General features: G+C 43.3%; 1 protein-coding gene and 1 long non-coding RNA gene across 3 annotated transcripts in view; one reads left to right on the forward strand and one right to left on the reverse strand.

Moving 5' to 3' along the window:
- The first annotated feature begins 1,722 nt into the window (after window positions 1-1,722).
- The window catches only part of LOC144057583 (uncharacterized), a 50,124-nt gene continuing 33,192 nt past the window's right edge, over window positions 1,723-18,654 (forward strand). The window contains exons 1-2 of the long non-coding RNA XR_013295290.1: window positions 1,723-1,791; window positions 1,866-1,925. This is a non-coding gene — a long non-coding RNA (uncharacterized LOC144057583). The remainder of the gene's footprint in view (window positions 1,792-1,865; window positions 1,926-18,654) is intronic.
- onecutl (one cut domain, family member, like) lies at window positions 6,160-16,379 on the reverse strand. Of its 2 annotated transcripts, none has more exons than XM_077575866.1 (3): window positions 16,051-16,379; window positions 12,887-14,024; window positions 6,160-7,269 (listed from the first exon to the last, which is right to left on the reverse strand). In XM_077575866.1, the coding sequence occupies exons 2-3, from the start codon at window positions 13,872-13,874 to the stop codon at window positions 6,959-6,961; spliced, it is 1,299 nt and encodes a 432-aa protein (XP_077431992.1). In that variant the 5' UTR covers window positions 13,875-14,024; window positions 16,051-16,379; the 3' UTR covers window positions 6,160-6,958. The 2 variants fall into 2 exon arrangements, with proteins under 2 accessions (XP_077431992.1, XP_077431993.1); XM_077575867.1 differs by lacking the exon at window positions 16,051-16,379 and adding an exon at window positions 15,716-15,852.

Genomic DNA, 18,654 nt, shown 5'->3' on the forward strand with positions numbered 1-18,654 from the left:
TATATATTTTTTATGGTCAAAGTAAGAAGTAGAGAGATAGAGAGTGTGTGTGTTGGGTTACAAATGAGTGTTTTTATTTTTTCTACTTTTTTAGTGCAACATCACAACAAACAAGTTTCACATGAGGTATTCAAAGGGATTCTCTTGAGTTGCTGATAGAAAAGAAAAAAGAAAAGAAAAGAAAAATTCCCGCCACGTTCGTCCGACTCGGGCCGGGCGCCCAGAAAACGCACTCAGTCAAATATTCGCGTTCCCTGCGGCGCTTTTCCCCGGTGAAGCTTTTTCCTTTGGACTGGGAACGAGGGAGCGAGGCTGGCTTCTTCTTACAAACGTGGAAAAATAGCTTCTGTCTCCTAGTTTGATTCTGGGATGACTTTGTGAGGAAAAGTCCCGCGATTCCGGCTTTTTGGGAAAACAAGGAACAGGCAACGTTGATTACAGCAAGAACCTCCTTGCTTGGATTGTCACCTCCTTTTTTTTTATTTTTGGTCTTGACAAGGAATTTATTTACACACAGAACACGGATGGACGGGACGGAAGCTTTGGCTGGACACGGGCCCACTCGGGCGCCGCTACGGATTGATTCCAGCTTTGTTTTTTGTTTTTTTTGTTTTTTTTGGGGGGGGGGGGCATAAAGCATTGAAGTAGTAGAAGAAGAGACGGATGAGACGGACAGACAGACACCCTGACAGCATGGAATTCTTTGGTTAAGGAATATTCTTCTCACACAATTGAGGTAGATGGTCAAGTCTTCATGTACACAAAAGGAAGTGGGTGGTTACGGGGAGTTTGGGAGGGGGGGGGGGGGGTGGACACAGTCAAAATAGTCAATGTCTCAGTTCCACTTCAACACGATAATACTGTCTTGTTAATGTCATGATCGAAACACAATTTCTGTAGAAACTGCAAGTGAATGCTGAAGAGTTGATACTGAACTGAAATTCATACATTTAAACATTCTGAATGTGAGACTTAAAAATCGTCCATTTCATAACAGTCAGTGCTAAAGTAGTGTTATATCGTTTGTTAAATTTGTTTTATTGGGAGCGTTTGATACACCAGCCCTTTAAATGGCAAGCTCTTGAGTTGTAATGATCCAAACCACCAGCAGAGGGCAGCTGTGCGGTCTGTTTGCCAGTGTTTGCAGTGGGGGGCAGGGAGATGGTAAAAACGTGCAGCTTTCAGGCGACTTTTACAATACTTTTGGAATTTTGTGACTATGCAAACTATCTCTCAAGATATCTTAGGTAACATGAATAGTTTTGAATTGGAATTAGTGTAATCTATTTGGAAATGTGGAAATATGTAAAATACCTCTATTACTTTGAGAATGTTGTCATGGAAACGTGGACTACTGAAAAATGTGGGAATTTGGGGAAAGTTCCTCTAGATGGCCCGAATGGAGTCAAAATATTGACATTGAATAGTTTGAATAGGTTGAGAAATGTGGACAGATGAGTTTGGGTGACCAAACGGCCGTTTTTGTCCGTACATGTCCACTTTTTTTTTTTTTACATTCCTATGCGGGCATCCAGGGGGATTTAAAAATAAAAATAAAAATATGGAAATGTCCGGTTTTCATAGCGGGACAAAGGCGGAATTGTAATGCATGTACCAAACCCAACCTGTCATGGGAGTGTATGCTCTTGCCTCGTTATCTATCTTTGACATACTTGCGCGCTGGTTCGCTAAGTCATGTGACTTCAGCGCTCCAATCAGAGTGCAGATGTGTGGCTATGCCGACGTTGACAGGGCAAAGAAGTTGCGAAAAAATAATATTTGCTGCTCAAGGTAGGTTTATACACTGTTTTCACCCTAAATAGCGCTACTCTGATTACATAAATGCCTACTTGCTAACTTTGTAGAGCCGACTGCCGGTGCCGGACCGCGTTGAGTGAAACCGTCGTATTGGAAAAGCCTACTTGGTGAGTCCAGACTTAGCATTTAGCATTAGCCACTCCTGTACATGTTACATGCATTTGCTTTCATGATACATTTCTCTTATGTTATTATTGATAGCACTTTAATGATGCTGCTACTTTTTGACATTTAAATGTAGTTGAGTTGAATGTAGTTTACCTACTGCATGTTTTTAATTATTTGACAGGTCTAACAAAATGTGCTGAATTTTGTGACTATTTTAATTTTGGATTGGTTTGAATAAGTGACTAGTCTGTCAAAAACAACCCAGCTGGAAACAATAATAAAATCCAATGTCAAGAATTTTGGTGCAATATCTGCTCTTCAGCATTCTCTAACGAACCATCTTGTGGTGCTTCATCAATCCTCTGAGTGCTCCATGCATTAGCAGCAGCTAACGTCTTCAATCTTTGGTTATTTATTTAGTTTTTTTGCTCTCCCTCCTTTGACCCTGAAAGAGTTTTTTTTTTTATTTGCGTCCTCCAAGGGGTGCCGGGGGGTTCGAATGTGCATCGGCAGCCCACCGGGTTGAATGCCTTACTGCCTTTATTCTTGAAAAGGTTCATCGCCCCGTCCGACCTTAGATCATGCTTACAATTGTTTCACATTAAACTTTAAACAACTGCCCCTCCCACCATCATCATCTTACCCCCCCCCCCCCCCAATCCCTCCCTCCGCTGCCCACCCCCCACGCCCTCTCCAAAGCCCGCCGGTTTGTCCGAGCGCGTACACCCGAGCAAATACCCGCAGAGAAGGACTCCTTTTGAAGTCTACTAGAAAAGTCAATGACCTCCTTCAAGGCCTCCCAATCTCCCCCTCCCCCGCCCGCTCCTCCGTCAAGTGCATGCAGTGAAGCCTGCTGGTCCGCAGAGACGCGCAAGCGGGCTGGGAAACGGACGCAATCTTTGGTATTTTCGCAAAGCTAAGACAACCATATGAGGAGTAGGGAAAGACTTTTGAGCATTTATTCCGCTTCCTTGATATTTGGAAATTCGGGACAACTCCCGACCGGCCAGTCCGTTCCAGGCTGACCTGGCCAACCTTGTCCAGCTGTCTTTTTTATTTTCTTTCTTAGCCTTTTAAGGCTCACAGAGTCCCCCACTCCGTTAACAAATAGCAAATAGTTTCTGTTGGGAAAACCACCACCATGCATTTTAACCATCAATTTTGACCTTCACTTACGCCAACTGGGTGAATTTGGTGCGCCCCTGGTAAGGTCCATGTACTAGTGCACTCTTTGTCGTCACCATTAACCCAGATTAGTGCACGAGTAGAACAACTGGGTGTCACTATTAAGGTTTTTCCTACTACTGGTGCCACTTTTGGCCTACTTGTATACAATCAAACCTTAATAGTAAACCACCAGTGCACTGAATTGCCTTACTAGTAAAAATAAAGAGCGTACTAGTACATGGATATCAAGGATATCAAATAAATGCTCAAAATGACTTTCCATTGAGGATAGTGTCATCTCCTCGAACCCTTGGAGACTTGGTAGAAAATAAGATAAATAAATTAAAAAAGAAAAAATATATATTTGTGAGAGAACCAGATTTACCGAGATGCCGGGTAAAAAAAAAAATGTACCAAAAAATCTTAGGAAATTGTGATTTTTTTTTGGGCTCCAAGTTGAATTTTGTCCAAAGACAAACTGAAGACAGAGTTTTGAAACATCTTCACCTTGCTTCCCCCCCACCCCAATCTCAGTCTGTAAGGACCCAAAATAAAAAATAAAAAAGCCTAGTTGAGAACAAAAGGCCCAAAACTTTTAGAATTTGTATTGCGGTGTTATAAAGTACTCAAGAACTTAAAAAAAGATCAAGCTTTTCCTGGAAGTTGCAGATCCAGAAAGAAGAACCAGGAAGTGGGCACCTCAAACCTGGATATTTCAGAATAAATTGTAGATTTGTACAGTGAACGCCGGCTTATTCGCACATTTGTTTTTGTCTCTCTGCTATTCTAAAAAATGTTTTTTTTTAAATCACCTGTTCGTTTTTTGTACTTTGTCCAAAGCACCAAAATTAAATATTTGCTGCCATCTTGTGGAATCCTGGTGCCAATGAACTATGTTGAAGATGGTTTAGGAGCTTCATTTAGACAAAAGTAGTGCTTTATAAACCTTTGGGGGAGGGGGGGGGGGGGCTGATCGTGAATAATGGTGGTTCGCTGTGCATGTAAAAGCACATTTGATGACTTTCAAGTGAATTTTGTCCAAACAACCTCTGGATATTTTCAAATCATCTTGACTTTGGTCTTCCGAAAGTCCAAAAAACAAAATGAAAATGATCCGCTGGATGTGGCCTACAACTGGACTGTCAACAAAAGAAAGACCTTCCCTGGCGCCACCACAGAGAGAGCACCCAGGAAGTTCCTCCCGAAAGGATGACAGCCTTTGAAGGATCTTCCGAGCCCCCCGAGGGACCCCCTTTGGAACTGAGACTTCTGTGGGCAGCAAAAGGACGCGTATGAGGACAAGAGTGGGACACAAGTGAGGTGAAAAGAGGGGGGGGGGGGGATCACAAGCATGCAGGACCCCCGGGGGACACGAGCATGTGACCTTGAAGACGCACATGGAAGGTGGAGGGGAGGGTCCCTAGCCAGAGATGGGCCCCCCACCTCATCACCTGCTATTATTGTCATCATCAATATTATCAATATTCATTATTCATATCACGACATTCAAAGAAGCTTTGGCCTATAAGAGCTGAGCACACACACAAAGAAACGGGGAGGGGGGTCCGCCAAGATACTGGAAGTAACATCACGGGAGGTGCGGGGATCTAGGAATCGAGGGGTCAGGGGTCGGGGTTCGAGCCGTACATTCAGGGAGGCAAAGTTCATCTTTGGTATTACGATGGGATTCTACAGCTAAAAGTGCCCATCAGATCAAAACACAGACATCATAAATAAACACGTACATCGTATAGTTGGCGTCAATAAATAGGCAAATAAATTAAATCAACAAAACGATAAATAGACAAAGATAAATAGAGCGAATGGGGTCAGTTGGCCCAAAAGGGCGGCGAGTCAAAGCCGTTTCCTTCGCGGACCAAAACCACCGGCGTGTGCTTGACATCTGTACAAAAAAAAACGTCGGAAAGAATCACATTCCTTCGCTGTTAAAAATAATAATAATTAATGTTGTGTGTGGCAAACAGAAAGTGTGAGGAGCCCCTCTTGACGTTGCCCCCAAAAGACCTTGAATGGTCTTTGTTTGCTTTGGGAGCCAAAATGGATGGATTTTGTCCTCGCCTTTGTGATTCAGTCAAGGCCAAGGAATGGTGGGGGGTTGTGGGGGGGGGGGGGGGTGTCTCCTGTTACTGGGAATGATTGACAGCTGCGAGTCGAAGACGCTACCGAGGCCTCCAGATGATTCCAGGCTCGCAAAGTCCTGGGAGCCATCGCCATGGAAACACATGCTTTCAAAAAACAAAATCAAATACATGAACTCCTCATCTTCCTCGTTCGCCATGATTCTCTAGGAAAGGCGGGAGATAACTAACGAAATGGGGGTGGAGGGTGGGAGTGGGGGGGGGGGGGGTCTCTGATTCGGGTAAAGTCACACATGGGAGAAAAGAGAGTGCGCTCAGCACAAGCGAGCAAACGGCAGCTCCTGATTGGTCAGGAGCGGGCGAGGAGGCGGAGGTGCACCAAAAGTATGCTTGCTCCTGATTGGTGGAACCTCCCGCCGACACGCTCCCATTACGAGGAGCCAACGAGATGGCGTCATGGAAAAAGATGTACAGTGGTACCTCGAAATTGATTTTCCATTTTGAAAAAAAAAAAAAAAAAAGCCCCACAATTTTTAAAAAATAAAATTGCACTGTGTGGTCAAATATAAATATAAAAACATAACAAAATAGAATGTAAAACATTTAACATACACATTTAAGTGTTTGAGAGTTGATGTGTTCCTCTAAGGGGTGTGGCTTAGTTAGAGACGTGTGAGTGTATTCCCCATGCTCATTGAGTGTTCTCATTTTGTAATTCTGTAATTTAAAAACTGGTATTAAAATGTGCAACTGAGCTGAAAGTCGTACACATATTGAGTTGTGTGCCTCTAAGGGGCGTGGCCAAATGCAGTCACATAGTGAGCAGAGGTGGCAAATCCAGGTCCAGAAAGTACAAAACCTGCCACAGTTTGGCTTTAGCCCCTTGTGCTAGCTAGCTAGCTAGCTCCCTAGCAGGTAACCAAGTAGCTAGGGAGCTAGCTAGCTAGCGCCTTTGGCTTAAGCCAAACAGTGGTAGGGTTTTTACTTTTTGGACCTTGATTTGCCACCTCTGATAGTTAGTCTGCATGTTAGGATCTTATCCGTGCCCTATGCAAGTGTTTGCATTTCGGTTCTAGAAAGTGTTTTGTATGCCTTTAAGGGGGCGTGGCCAAGTCAATGACAGGAGCTAGTCAGATGGTTGCTCTACACTGTAAAAAGAGAATTGTTGAACTAATTTAAAATTGTTGACCAACTGTAAAAAAAAAAAAAAAATCGCTTCAATTGGTAACACACGATTGAATTAAGTTAAAAGTGAATATATTAAGTTTAATCAATTATGAGTTTATTAAATATTAATACTTTTGGATTGGAGTCATTTTGGATTAATTTAACTCAGGTGAATATATTAAGTTTAATGATTAAATTTAATGTAATCACTTTGGATTAACTTAATTCAATTGAAGGCATTTTTTTTTTAAATGGTTCAACAATTCTCTTTTTAGAGTGTGCTAACATCTTCTCAATGCTCCTTGCGAGTGTTTTCATTTCGTGTTTGACTTTTTGTCCCGTTCAATAAAGTGCATCAGCAATTTTGCTCACAAAAAAATGAATCAAGTCGTGTCACTGTAAAGTCGAGGTACCACTGTAGAAGCGGGACCGCCCACCCCGCGCTCAAATCACCCTGGCGCCCTCTAACCCCGCCCCAGGGCGCCCGCCCCCACGCTTTGGTTTGAAATGGTGGCTCACGGCTACTTCCGGACGTTTCATGTGGGCCGGTCCCTGCTCAGACTCGGCCCCGTATCCCCTCGCCGCCGCCGCCGCCGCCATCACGCCGTGCTGCAGGACACCGCCGAGGACGAGGCGCTGGATCCCGAGGACCCGGTGGAGGACGGGCGGCCCTCGTCGCTCCACTTGCTGAGGTTGCGGCGGCGTGCGTTCATGAAGAAGTTGCTGACGGTGGAAAGCTCCAAGCCCAGCTGCTGCGAGATGGTCACCTGCAGGTCTTTGGTGGGCCGGTGGTTCTCCCGGAAGATGGCCAGCAGCGTGCGGCGCTGGAGGTCGGTGAACACCAGCCGGGTGCGCTTGGGCCCCTGGTTCCGCTCCAGTTTGCTCTGCTCCTGCTCCTTCCTCTTGCAGGCTGCGCGGGGGGGAAACGCAACGGCGAGACAAATTAAAACAAAAAGTGCAGTCGGCTAACCAGGACAAATGGATTAAGTGCGGAGAAAGTGGATTTGTCCGAAGGGAAAGCGCTGAGGTCGGCAAACCGGATGCCCCGAAAGAGACGAATCAGCAAGTCGCGTCAGTCAGTGAAGGCATCGGCAGCGTCTCGAAGATTCTGACGGGCACTCCGCATGCCTTCGGTGACATGCTAACCGATCCGGTTCGTCAATACATTCAATGGGATCACACGGTCGCTACGGTAACACCTTCTTTGAATCATAGGAATTGAATTATTTTGATAATCAGTTTCTTCATTTAATCTCCAAATCTTTAAAATTTCAGCTTCTCAACATTGAATTTTCTAAGATTTCTGACATCCACTTTTTGCATATTTTCTTGACAGGTTAAAAACCAAACCATAAATTAAACCGTAATTTATGTTTCTGCATTATCTGCACTGTCAATTTGAAATAATGTACTGTTTTTGAATAAAGGGATGGAAATTGAAACTTTTTTTTTAATTCTGTTTCATCGATTAATCAACAGAATAATCGATTAGTAAAATAATCGTTTGTTGCAGCCCTAATACGTTCACTACACAGTCACTGCCGCGATAGGTTTAGGGCTGTAATTATTGAATATTATTAGGATCGAATATTCTAATGATTATTGCATTGATTAACTGAGTAAGCCAATACAAATGGATTTTGCATTATTATACACAATCATGTACATGTGAGGCTCAGGTTTAATTTTATTAGAGCTGTCAAACGATTACATTTTTTAATCAGATTAATCACATTTTAGAATTTTGATTAATCTCGATTAATCGCTTCATTAAAAAGGCTTTTTTTATCAACATTTTTTGCCCGCCAAATTTAAAGAGCATCTGTTACATTTAAATCATGATGTCTTCAAAAAGATTTAATGCACACGCTCATCTTCCTCTTTTTCTAATCAGTTAATTACTTGCATAATTTAAAATGGAGGGAAAAAAATGACCCCAATAGTTTGACATGAACAAATATTCTGAATGTCATATGCAAAGATTTATTAAATGTTTTACTTCAATGCATGTTATTATGTTTATTGCTCAAACACAACCTGAACTACCTTTCGATCGTCTGCGGTCAAAATTAATAGTGTGATTAATCTGTGTTTAATGCATCATTAATGCGCAATTTTTTTGTGTGTGATGAATTAATTAGTTAACGCTTTAATTTTGAAAGCACTATTTTGTCCACTTGGGGTCGCCACCCACACATTCTACTGCAGTATCTGTGACTTTGAATGTACATAGCTTTAAAAGGCGGGGCCTGGCCTGGTGAGTGACGTGGGTGTCAGCAGATTGAGAGCTACTGTAAATGGCTAACCCGTTAGCCAGCCTGTGTGTTTTGTGACTCGGTTTTGGCCATGTATGAATTTCCTAATTATTACTTGTTTGTTTTTCTTACCATTTGACATGTCACAATGCTTCCTTGTTTGAATTAATGTATTGTTTATGTTTATAATAAATATTGAGACTGTATTGTTAAAAAAAACAAAAACATCAGTTGTTCATCCCGTTTTGAAGATGAAGAAGTGAAAATATTTTATTCTTAATTCCAGTCTTTGAGGAATGTCGGTGGCAATTGGCCGGAGATATCAGCTCAGTGTGACCTTCAAACACACGCACACACACGCGCACACGCACACACACGCCACACAAGCGCTGCATTAAATAAATGAAACACCCTGAATTGATCGGCTTCCATTTCGTCATCCCCAAACATCTCATTCCAGGTTTCTTGGTCATTAGCCGGGAAACGAGCGTGACCTCAGCGCCGCCGCCGCCTCGTTCTCCATTTTTCTCCCCGCCGACACCAACAACAACCTTCGGACATTTTAAAGCTCGTCTCCACGACGAGACTAGCCGACGCGCTAGCGATGATGATGCAATGTGACGCACTCGCTGCTGATCATTTAATGTCGATAACATGATCTTATGACGGTGTGACAATCATATTATTACCAGGACAAGCGCGCTGGAATTCTCTTGTTCACAATCAATATATTTTTTTCACAAAATGTCCTCGTCAATACTTTTACTAGCTGCTGTAATAACGCGTTTACTGCAGTAACGTTTTCACTGAACTGACACTCACGCAAATAAAAATATTTACTACAATAACACACTCACTATAACAACAGTGTCACTGACATGAAACAGTCGTTACTAGAGCGCAATGATTCTCAAAGGGTGTAACTTGGCGCCCTCTAGTGGAACTTGACAGAATCACTGATTGTTCCGTTGTTTCAGTTAAAAACATTTGTATTCAATCTTTAGGAAGCATTCTTTTGTTTTTTTAATAACGTTTTTACCTTTTGCAGTACATTTTATTTTAAATATTTACGGGGTTGTTTTTTTTTTAACCAAATGTTCAAACTGCATATAACACATTCGGTAACGTATTCGTCACACTGTGATCCAATTTTTTTTTTTTGGGGGGTAGCTAGTATATGCAAATGGACCAACTCTTATGTAATCAAACCTCCCAATGTATTTTTTGTATTTGAATTTTTTGTATTATTATTTTTGTATATTTTGTATGCCTTTTAACTGTCAATCTGCTCACCAGGCCAAGCCCCGCCTTTTAAAGCTATACACATTCAAAGTCAAAGATACGACAAATGTATTTCCAACAGTATTTTTTTTCTCGAAAATATAAAATTGAACACAAAATTTTGTTTCGATCCAGTTACAAATTATTATTCACAGCAGTGTTTAATGATGTTTTATAGGTGGTAAATGAATTAAAATAGTCATTTGTAGTAGTAAGTATAAATATGCATATAGCCTACACGCTGAAAAAAAATATTGAGTAAACTCAAAATTTCAAGGCTGCAAACCTTTTTAAGTCGTGCAATATGTTTGAAGTTTTGACATTGAAAGAAACGAGAGTTTACAGAACGGCTCTCCCAATTTATTGAACCCCGACTTAAAGGTTGAGGTAAAACCAACTTGCTTGCTTTTTTGCACTAAATAACTTCATTGCCACAAATGTCAGTAATTTATATTAGCAATTACTGTTTTAGGCCAAAAGTTGAGGTTTTTTTTCCCCAGTGTAGCACTTCCATACAGTAGATGTGAAACTCTTCTTTTTTTTGTCAGCACGACTACAGTATATGCTGCTCAGTCACGCACACCAGAAGAAGGTTGGCCTGTTTCATACAGTAGTGATATGTCGTAATGAAAACTGCAGCACATTAGCGATAGCTAGTTAGCGTGCAAGGAGAATTTACGGCCTGCTGCGGGATCCGGCATGGGGGTCCGAGATCTGGTGGGGGTGGTGGTTCGTCCTGGCCCTGGCGGCCATTAAGTAAATGCTTGCTAGCACTGTAATGGCGCGTAAGAGGCTCACAATCGGCGTGCTATAAATCGGCGGTAGCGGGCTGACATAAATATCCCCCCCCCGGGCGTCTTATGATGGTGGGAACAGCCGCTAATCGTGATGTACGCTGCGTCTCTTGTTGCGCAAACGTGATGGAGAGCCCTTTAGCGCCCCCCCCCCCCCCCAATCCCTTCCCCCCACCTCAGGGTGGCTCCCCCCCCCTGCTCCCGCCCCACCCCCCTTCTGCCCATTGCTTTGTGGGCCAGCGGCTGATAGAAATTATTGATTAAATGTGAGCCGCTCACTCGGCCAGGCTGGTTAACTCTTGCAGGGCCACACGACTGCATAAAAACAAACATCGTGTGTATTTGCGCTGCCAAATCGCAATATGCAAATGAGCTCATTATTGGCCGCTAGTGGTACGTGTAAGAATGACCACATTAAGTACAGTTTGGAACTATTTAACTTATAAAAGAAATCAATTTGCATGTAAACTTAACAGAACTGTTTTGTTTTTAAACATCCTAGTACAGCGATGACTTGAGTCAAATATACTTGGGGTCAATAAAAGAAAGCATGCTAGGCCGCAAATGGCCCCCATGCCGCACTTTGGCTAGCCCTCATTACGCATTTTCCTCGTCTGCCGATCCCCACGTCTTCCACCTGGAGTGGCCGTCCCGATTGGCCTCCTCCAAAACACTCGAGGGCGTCGTCCCCGTGTATAATTCGGCCTCGGCTAAATCCCGAGATCACCGCCGAGTCGTGTTTGGACAAACGTCTGTGCAGATATAAACGCTTATTTGACGAAACAACATCGGCGGGAAGCGAGGAAGGAGAAGCGGTTCCCCCGGAATGCTAATTTCCGTCTGGAAATGGCGGCCGAGGCAAGCTGCTCTTTCCCATGGTAATCAATACGCGCTTGTAATTAAACAAAAGCGGGGTCGGCCAGGAGGGAAAAACAACAACAGCCCCACCGCCACTAACAGCCTGGCCCCCCGGCCGTGCCCACCCCCCCCTTTGCCCAAGCTGGGGACCAAAAGTGCCAAGCGCATACGGTAATATTGTGCCTTTCATTTTTATTTTTATTTTTTCAGACTTTTGATAGATGAAGTCTCCTGAGCAGATTTGGTTTGGCTCGGAAAGAGACAGGAAGTCGACACAATCCGTCGTTTTGTAGTCTTTTGTAGTCTCATAGCACATGCACAAACATGCATACCCTTCACAATTTGTTCCTTCAGAAGAAACGCCATTTTATGTGGATCAACATTCTATGAGGAACAATGAGAAAAGGCATAGTTTGAGGAACATCATTCTACCAGGGACATCCTTCTATTTTGTACTTTTTTCCATTGGAAACATCATTCCAAGAGCAACAACATTAAATGTGTAACATTATATTCATCAAGGAACTACATTCCACAAGGAACATCATTCTACGCGGAACAACTTGAGGAACAACATTCTACCATTCTAATATTCTGTTTGATATTTTATTCCCCGAGGAACGTCATTCTACAAGGACCTTCATGTGGAACAACATTCTACCAGCGGTATCTTTTTTTATTCTGTACTTTATTCCATAAGGAACATCATTCTATGAGGAACAAGGTTCTACCAGGAGCGTTTTTGTATTCCGACATTTATTCTATGAGGACCATCCTTCTATGTGGAACAACATTCTACCAAGGGTATCTTTTTGTATTCTGTACTTTATTCCATAAGGAACATCATTCTATGAGGAACAACAACTATGAGGAACAAGGTTCTACCAGGAGTGTTTTTGTATTCCGACATTTATTCTATGAGGAACATCATTCTATGTGGAACAACATTCAGTGAGGAACAGTGTTCTACTAGGGTCATCATTCTCAAGGAACAACAAGAAAAAAGTTTTTATGAGGAACATTATTCTACCAGTAGCATTTTTCTATTCTGAACTTTATTCCATAAGGAACAACATTCTATGTGGAACAACATTCTACTAGGGCGACTTTCTATTTGGAACTTTGTTGCATGAGGAACCGCATTCCATGGGGAACAAAATTCCATGAGGAGCATTTTTTTATTCTGAACATTATTCCATGAGGAGGAATATCACCCACCGGGAACAACATTCCAATTGGAGCATCTTTCTACAGTATTTGGAACATCATTTCAAATGGAATATATTCCTGCATGGGGACGTCGTTCCATGTTTTTGTAAGTGCGTGTGCACGTTCTTACCCTCCAGCCGTAGTGAGGCCATCCTCTGGAACTCGGGCTCCTGCAGCCATCGGGACATCCTCTTGAAGGTCTCGCGTCCGGACTTGAGCTTGGCCCAGGGTTTGGGGTTCCTCAGGAGGTCGGAGAGCGTCCCCTGCGAGCGGCACAGGATGCGCTCGGCGAAGATGGCCTGCGGGATGCTGTAGCGCTTCAACTCCGTGATGATCCTCTGGGCCACGTCGCGGGTGTTGATCTCCTCGCCGCCGCCGCCGCCCCCCGGGGACCCGGCGTCCCCCGGGGAGGACGACAAGGAGTGCAGGTGGTCCACGATCTTGGTGGCCTGCTGGCTGGGGTGATGGTGCGCCTGGTAGTGCTGGCTGTAGATGTGAGGGTGGTGACCCGCCCCGTCCATTTTGTTGAGCTGGTGCCCCATGGACATGTCGCCGGCGCCCAATCCCGGGGGCGACATCTCTCGAGCAAAATCCGAGGTCCTGCAGAAGAGGCTCCCGCTGTGGACGTCGTAGCCACCGTGGAGCATCTGTCCAGCACCCCCGCCGCCGCCGCCGCCGCCATTGGGACTCCCGTAGCCATGCATGGACCCCAAACCCGAGGACGGCGGCGTCAGACTCTGGCTCATGGCGAGATCTTTGGTGTAGGGGTTGTAGAAGTTGGCGGGGATGCCGGCTCGCTCCTCTCGCATCAGCGTGAAACTCCCGATGACGTTGCTGACGGGGAGGCATGGGTGGTGGTGGTGGTGGTGATGGTGGAACTTGTCATCAAAGGGCTGCAAGGGGGTCAGCGTGGTGTAGGTGCTGCCCGACCCGGACGGGGAGTCGCCGCTGTAGCCCAGCGCCGACATGGAGTGCTCGAAGGCCGGCGGAGGGGCCCGCGGCTCATGTTCCAGAGTGGGGCCGGGGCCCAGGGGGGGTCGGGGGAAGGCGGCCGAGAGGTCCCGCGAGTGCAGCTCGGCGTGGCCGTGCAGCGACATCTCACCCAGACTCCCGTCCATCCCGGATGGATTTATCGATGAGCCGGAATGTATTGATTTGCGGCGGCTAATTAATGATGTGAACGCCGTTAAGTACTTCCTCGCACACCCACGCCACCCACAGGAAGACCCGCTTCTTTTTCTTCTTCTTCTTCAAGCGTCCTTTTGTGCCTGCATGAGACAACAAGACAGTTATGGACTGCCAAAAGCCAAACCGTGTTCCAGATGGTTTTTTATATCATGCTTGCATCATTTTGAAAAAACGCTAATGCTAAAGGTAATAAGGCAGACGGTTTAGGAAATTTATTTTTTAGATTTTGGGGTGGCCTGCGACCCTGTGTCCTCCTAGAATTGAACCGCCCCTGTACTGAGCAGCAGCTGAATCGATTCTCCACAATCAGAAGCAAAACAAGAGCAACCTGTAGTAAGACGACCAGACTTGACAACTGTTAACTTAATGTGATATGTTCAAAAATCGGACCTTGACACTAAACAGAAAATGGAGGAAGACATGTTTCGATCCGGGAGTAAATGATTTTATTCCTCCTCTGTTATAAGAAGACATCCTGTTGATATTTTAGCTGTAAATTTATTTGTGTTTATTATTAGTAGTCGTGGTAGCGCACATTATTCACCCCCCCCCAATCCACCACCCCTTTTGCAACAGCTACACTTCTCATACTGCCCTCTTCAACACATAAAAAAAAAATTGAAATATCAAAAATAATTTTGGGGTAAATGCTGCGGGCCACAAAAAAATGGATGGCAGGCCGCAAATGGCCCCCGGGCCGTAGTTTGGACACCACTGCCTTAACACCCTCGTTAGGGTCAAAGGTCAGCTGGAGCCTGTCCCAGCAGACTTTGGGTGCGAGAAATGGGGTGCAACATGGACAGACAGAGACCCTTAAAACTGCTGGGTCGAAAATTGGACTGGCCTAGTAACCCAGCTTTGGGTTGTTTTATAAAAAACAAAAAAAAAGTTGTTCTGTTCAAAACGACCCAAGTTAGGGGGTCAGTCCAATTTTTGACCCACACTCAAATTCACATCCATGAACAATTTAAAGTCCTCAGTTAGCCTGATGTGCCTTTTTTTTAATTTTTTTTTTATTGCAGACTCGAGTCAATTAGTAGCCCTAGAGTTCAAAGCAAGCATGGTGAAGCTGCATTTGGCGGTTATGCTGCACACTAATAGAATAAGCTGCCAATAGAAATGAAGTCAATCCTGAGTGTAAATGTTTTATATACTAGTTAAAAATGTGCTCTTCTTCCATACTTTTGATTGGGGTTTTAAAAATATATATATATTTTTTCATTTAGTAATTTTAGTAACCTACTTAAACTTATTTGCTTTATTTTGAAATGTTTTAAATGATCAATATACGCTCTCTTAGTAATTTTTGCTGTTGTTTGTGGGCAATTTAGGATCACAGGTGTGCTGCCATTTGGTGAGAGAAGTGGGGCACACCAACTAACTATAAGGCAACATAGATACCAACAAACGTTCACCCTAATGTATAGTTAAGTGCATGTCAAAGGTGAGCTGGAGCCAATCCCTGTTGGCTTTTGGCCAGCGAAGCAGGGTACGCCAGACAATTGCAGGTAAACAATGAAGAAGAAAAAAAAATGTCTCTCACATATGAACAATTTAGAGTCGAGTGTGAGCTAGGAGTATCCCTGCTGACTTTTGGCGAGAGAAGTCGCTAGAACTCAATAATTGGGCACTTTTCGACCAATCGCGCTCATATTTTCACCTATAGGCAATTTCGAGACATCAAAAATCATTTTGCCATTCCATATGAGGACACACATGGACAAACAAGCATTCACACTCACGCGACGGACAATTATGGAGTCTTTACTACCATCAACTGTCCGTTATCGGGAGGAGAAAACCCCCACACAAGCAGTCGACTCCACGCAGGATTCGAACCCTGAACCTCAAAACTCCCAAGTCAGACGTGCCGCGACCACAAGTCCCACCGTGTTGCGAACCAACAGCATTCCAACAACAAATGAAGCGGCGTTTCACACGACCGCGTCCGAATCGCATTCGGATCGATCTCGCGGTACTCGCAACCCCCCCCCCCCCCCCCCCCGCCCCCTCAAATATGGATCGTGATCATATGTATTAGTTGTTAAACGTCAAATGTTTTCCAAATAAATTGAAAAAAAAAAAGAATGGAAAATGGTGCGTTACCTTGCGCGCGCGTCCACGGCTGCTGCCGAGCATCTCCTGCACTGAGCGACGTGCACACGCACGGTCCTAAAACCTCCGTCAAGCTTTTTTTTGTTGTTGTTTTCGTTCTCCACCACACACACAAAAAAAAGTGCGTTTATTCCTTCGTTAGCTCCTTTTTTTTTTGGTCTTGTCCCCCCCCCTCGTAAATTTTTATCCGCGTTCGCCCGCTTTTTCGTCTAGCAGCTCTGCGGCGCTTTTTCTTTCATTATCTGCCGAGATCTTCTTCCTCCTCCTCCTCTTCCTCCTCCTCTTCTTCTTCTTCTTCGCTCTGCCAGCCACTTCATCGATCTCGGCACCAACTCTTTCTCCTCCTCCTCTTCCTCCCCCCCTCGCTCCCCCCTCCCCTCGGTGCGTCACCGCGGCCTTAAAATCTGACAGATGTGCGATGAAATTCCTCCTCCAATTAACCCTTTCTCTCCAGGGTGGGTGGGTGGTGGAGATACACCCCCCCCACCCCCCCACTCACCATCTCAGGTTAAGTCCTTCCTTCTCATCTTCCACTTCAAAATCTCGGATACAACCGTTTAAAACCTCTTGAAATGCACTCTCGTCAGGTCACTTCATTAGGTACACCATTCAATGTAATTGAATGGGAGAAAACCAACCACGTTTTTTTTTTAAAGAGACAAATTTAACACTATTGTACGGTCTGTTTCATACTTAATTAATATTTCGGTCACACTAATGACTAAAAAGTAAATATTATGTTTGAAAAGCAGACGCGTTTGCGATGCATTTCTCGTATTGTAATAGACAGTGTACCTAATAAAGTGACGAGTTAGATTATTTGAACAATTTAGTGTTGTATCGCGTTGTTCCTAATATTTTGGTGACCTAGAAACCAAATATATTAAGGGGAAATTATCATTTTAAAGGCTTTGGGGCGCATTGTATTTCGTGAGATGGTGCTGCTATTGCTAGCTATATTAAAGTGACTGATATCCACTATACATATATGTAAATATTCATATAATATGTATTGGCAACATCGAAAAAATAATATACAACTGTACTTCATTCATAATGAACATTTTTATTATTTGTAATATTTTGGATGCATTTTTGTATAGGACCTCATGAGATAGTGTACCTAATAAAGTGACTAGGTCACACTATAGTAAATATTAATTTCCAATAGGTTATAGCGTGACATATATATATGTATATATATATCAACATTAGCAATTCATTGTATAATGTACTGTGATGTAACGTAGGCCCTATCTGTATTGTATAATATTATTCTTTTAAAAACATGTTTTAATTTCATTTTTTTTCTGACGCCTTTGCTGAATTGTGTATTATCCTTTTCCTCATCATAATAGTTATAATTAATGTTTTCCACGCACGCACACACACACACACACGTGATCAACGGGTTCATCCAATCGACGCTGCGCGTGCACAGCAAACGCTCTGCGATCGATCTACATGCATGAAGGGGCGTGCGCGCGCATCTGGGCCTGTAGGGAAAAGGAGATGGTTCTAGAAACTCCCTGATGAGGATCAGGGTTCAAAGTTCGCCCACTTTTGTTGTTGTTTACAGTAAATTTGTAATTATGAATTTTATTTAAAAAAAAAAACTAATTTCGAGCTGAATGTTGTGATTGATGCGTGTCAGGTTTCCCGGCAGCCGATTGGCCAGCGTGACGTTACGCGGAGCACGTGCAACGCAGCGAACAAAAGGATTTACGAGGGAATTGGCTTCCCCGTGTTTATTATAGGCCCGCTTCCAAATTATATCGTGAAAGAATAATTTATCGTCAATAATTGAAAACAAATGTGCATTTATTATTCTATGTTGAAATGCAGCAAGCGCAGAGATGTATTTGAATTTACCCTAAAGATGCAATGGGTGTGTTTATATTGCATTCAAATGTGCAAATATGCACATGCAAACACACGCGCGCGCGCACACACACACACGCACGCACACACGGTTATAGTAAGCACTGGCTTTAGTGTCATATAATACACGTTAAGATAATTTATTGACATGCATAATACAAATAAAACAAACTGTACATTTTATGTAACCAGCGTGACAAACTAAATTCTGCAGGAAATAAACACAAAATGAAACGCGTGGAATTCATCAATAAGATGTCAGCCAGCAAACATGTAATCCTTCATTTGAATGCCACTTTATTTGTCCATAAATGTAATGTATTTCAATTTAATTATTTTAAATTTTACAATCACAAACACCGCCATGGAATTTAAAGTCCCTTTGCATTGAGACAAAAAAAAACAGGCCTATACAAACATAACTTTTTGTTTTAAATAAAGAAATAGAAACACTGTAACACCTCTAACACGTGTTTTTATTATTTCCATGCATTCAAATGTTCAATTTCATTTTATAAGAATTAAAATGTTGCAGTAAAAAAACAGTCATGGAAAAAACAACGAAATAATAAAAACGTCGAACATAAGCATAAATGTTATAATCTATTTTCAATCACTGCCAAAATTAAGTAAAAATAAAATAATAAAAAATCCATGCAAGAATGAACGACAATTGATTTGAAACAAGCTACTTTATTCATCCATAGGCACATT

Source organism: Vanacampus margaritifer, chromosome 9 (assembly GCF_051991255.1).
Source record: "Vanacampus margaritifer isolate UIUO_Vmar chromosome 9, RoL_Vmar_1.0, whole genome shotgun sequence".
Classification (NCBI taxonomy): domain Eukaryota; kingdom Metazoa; phylum Chordata; class Actinopteri; order Syngnathiformes; family Syngnathidae; genus Vanacampus; species Vanacampus margaritifer.

Coding starts and splice junctions, on each gene's coding strand:
- onecutl (XM_077575866.1), bottom strand. CDS start 13,874: ATGGACGGGAGTCTGGGTGAGATGTCGCTGCACGGCCACGCCGAGCTG. Junction 7,270..12,886: donor GGCCTCACTACGGCTGGAGG/GTAAGAACGTGC, acceptor CCCCCCGCGCAG/CCTGCAAGAGGAAGGAGCAG.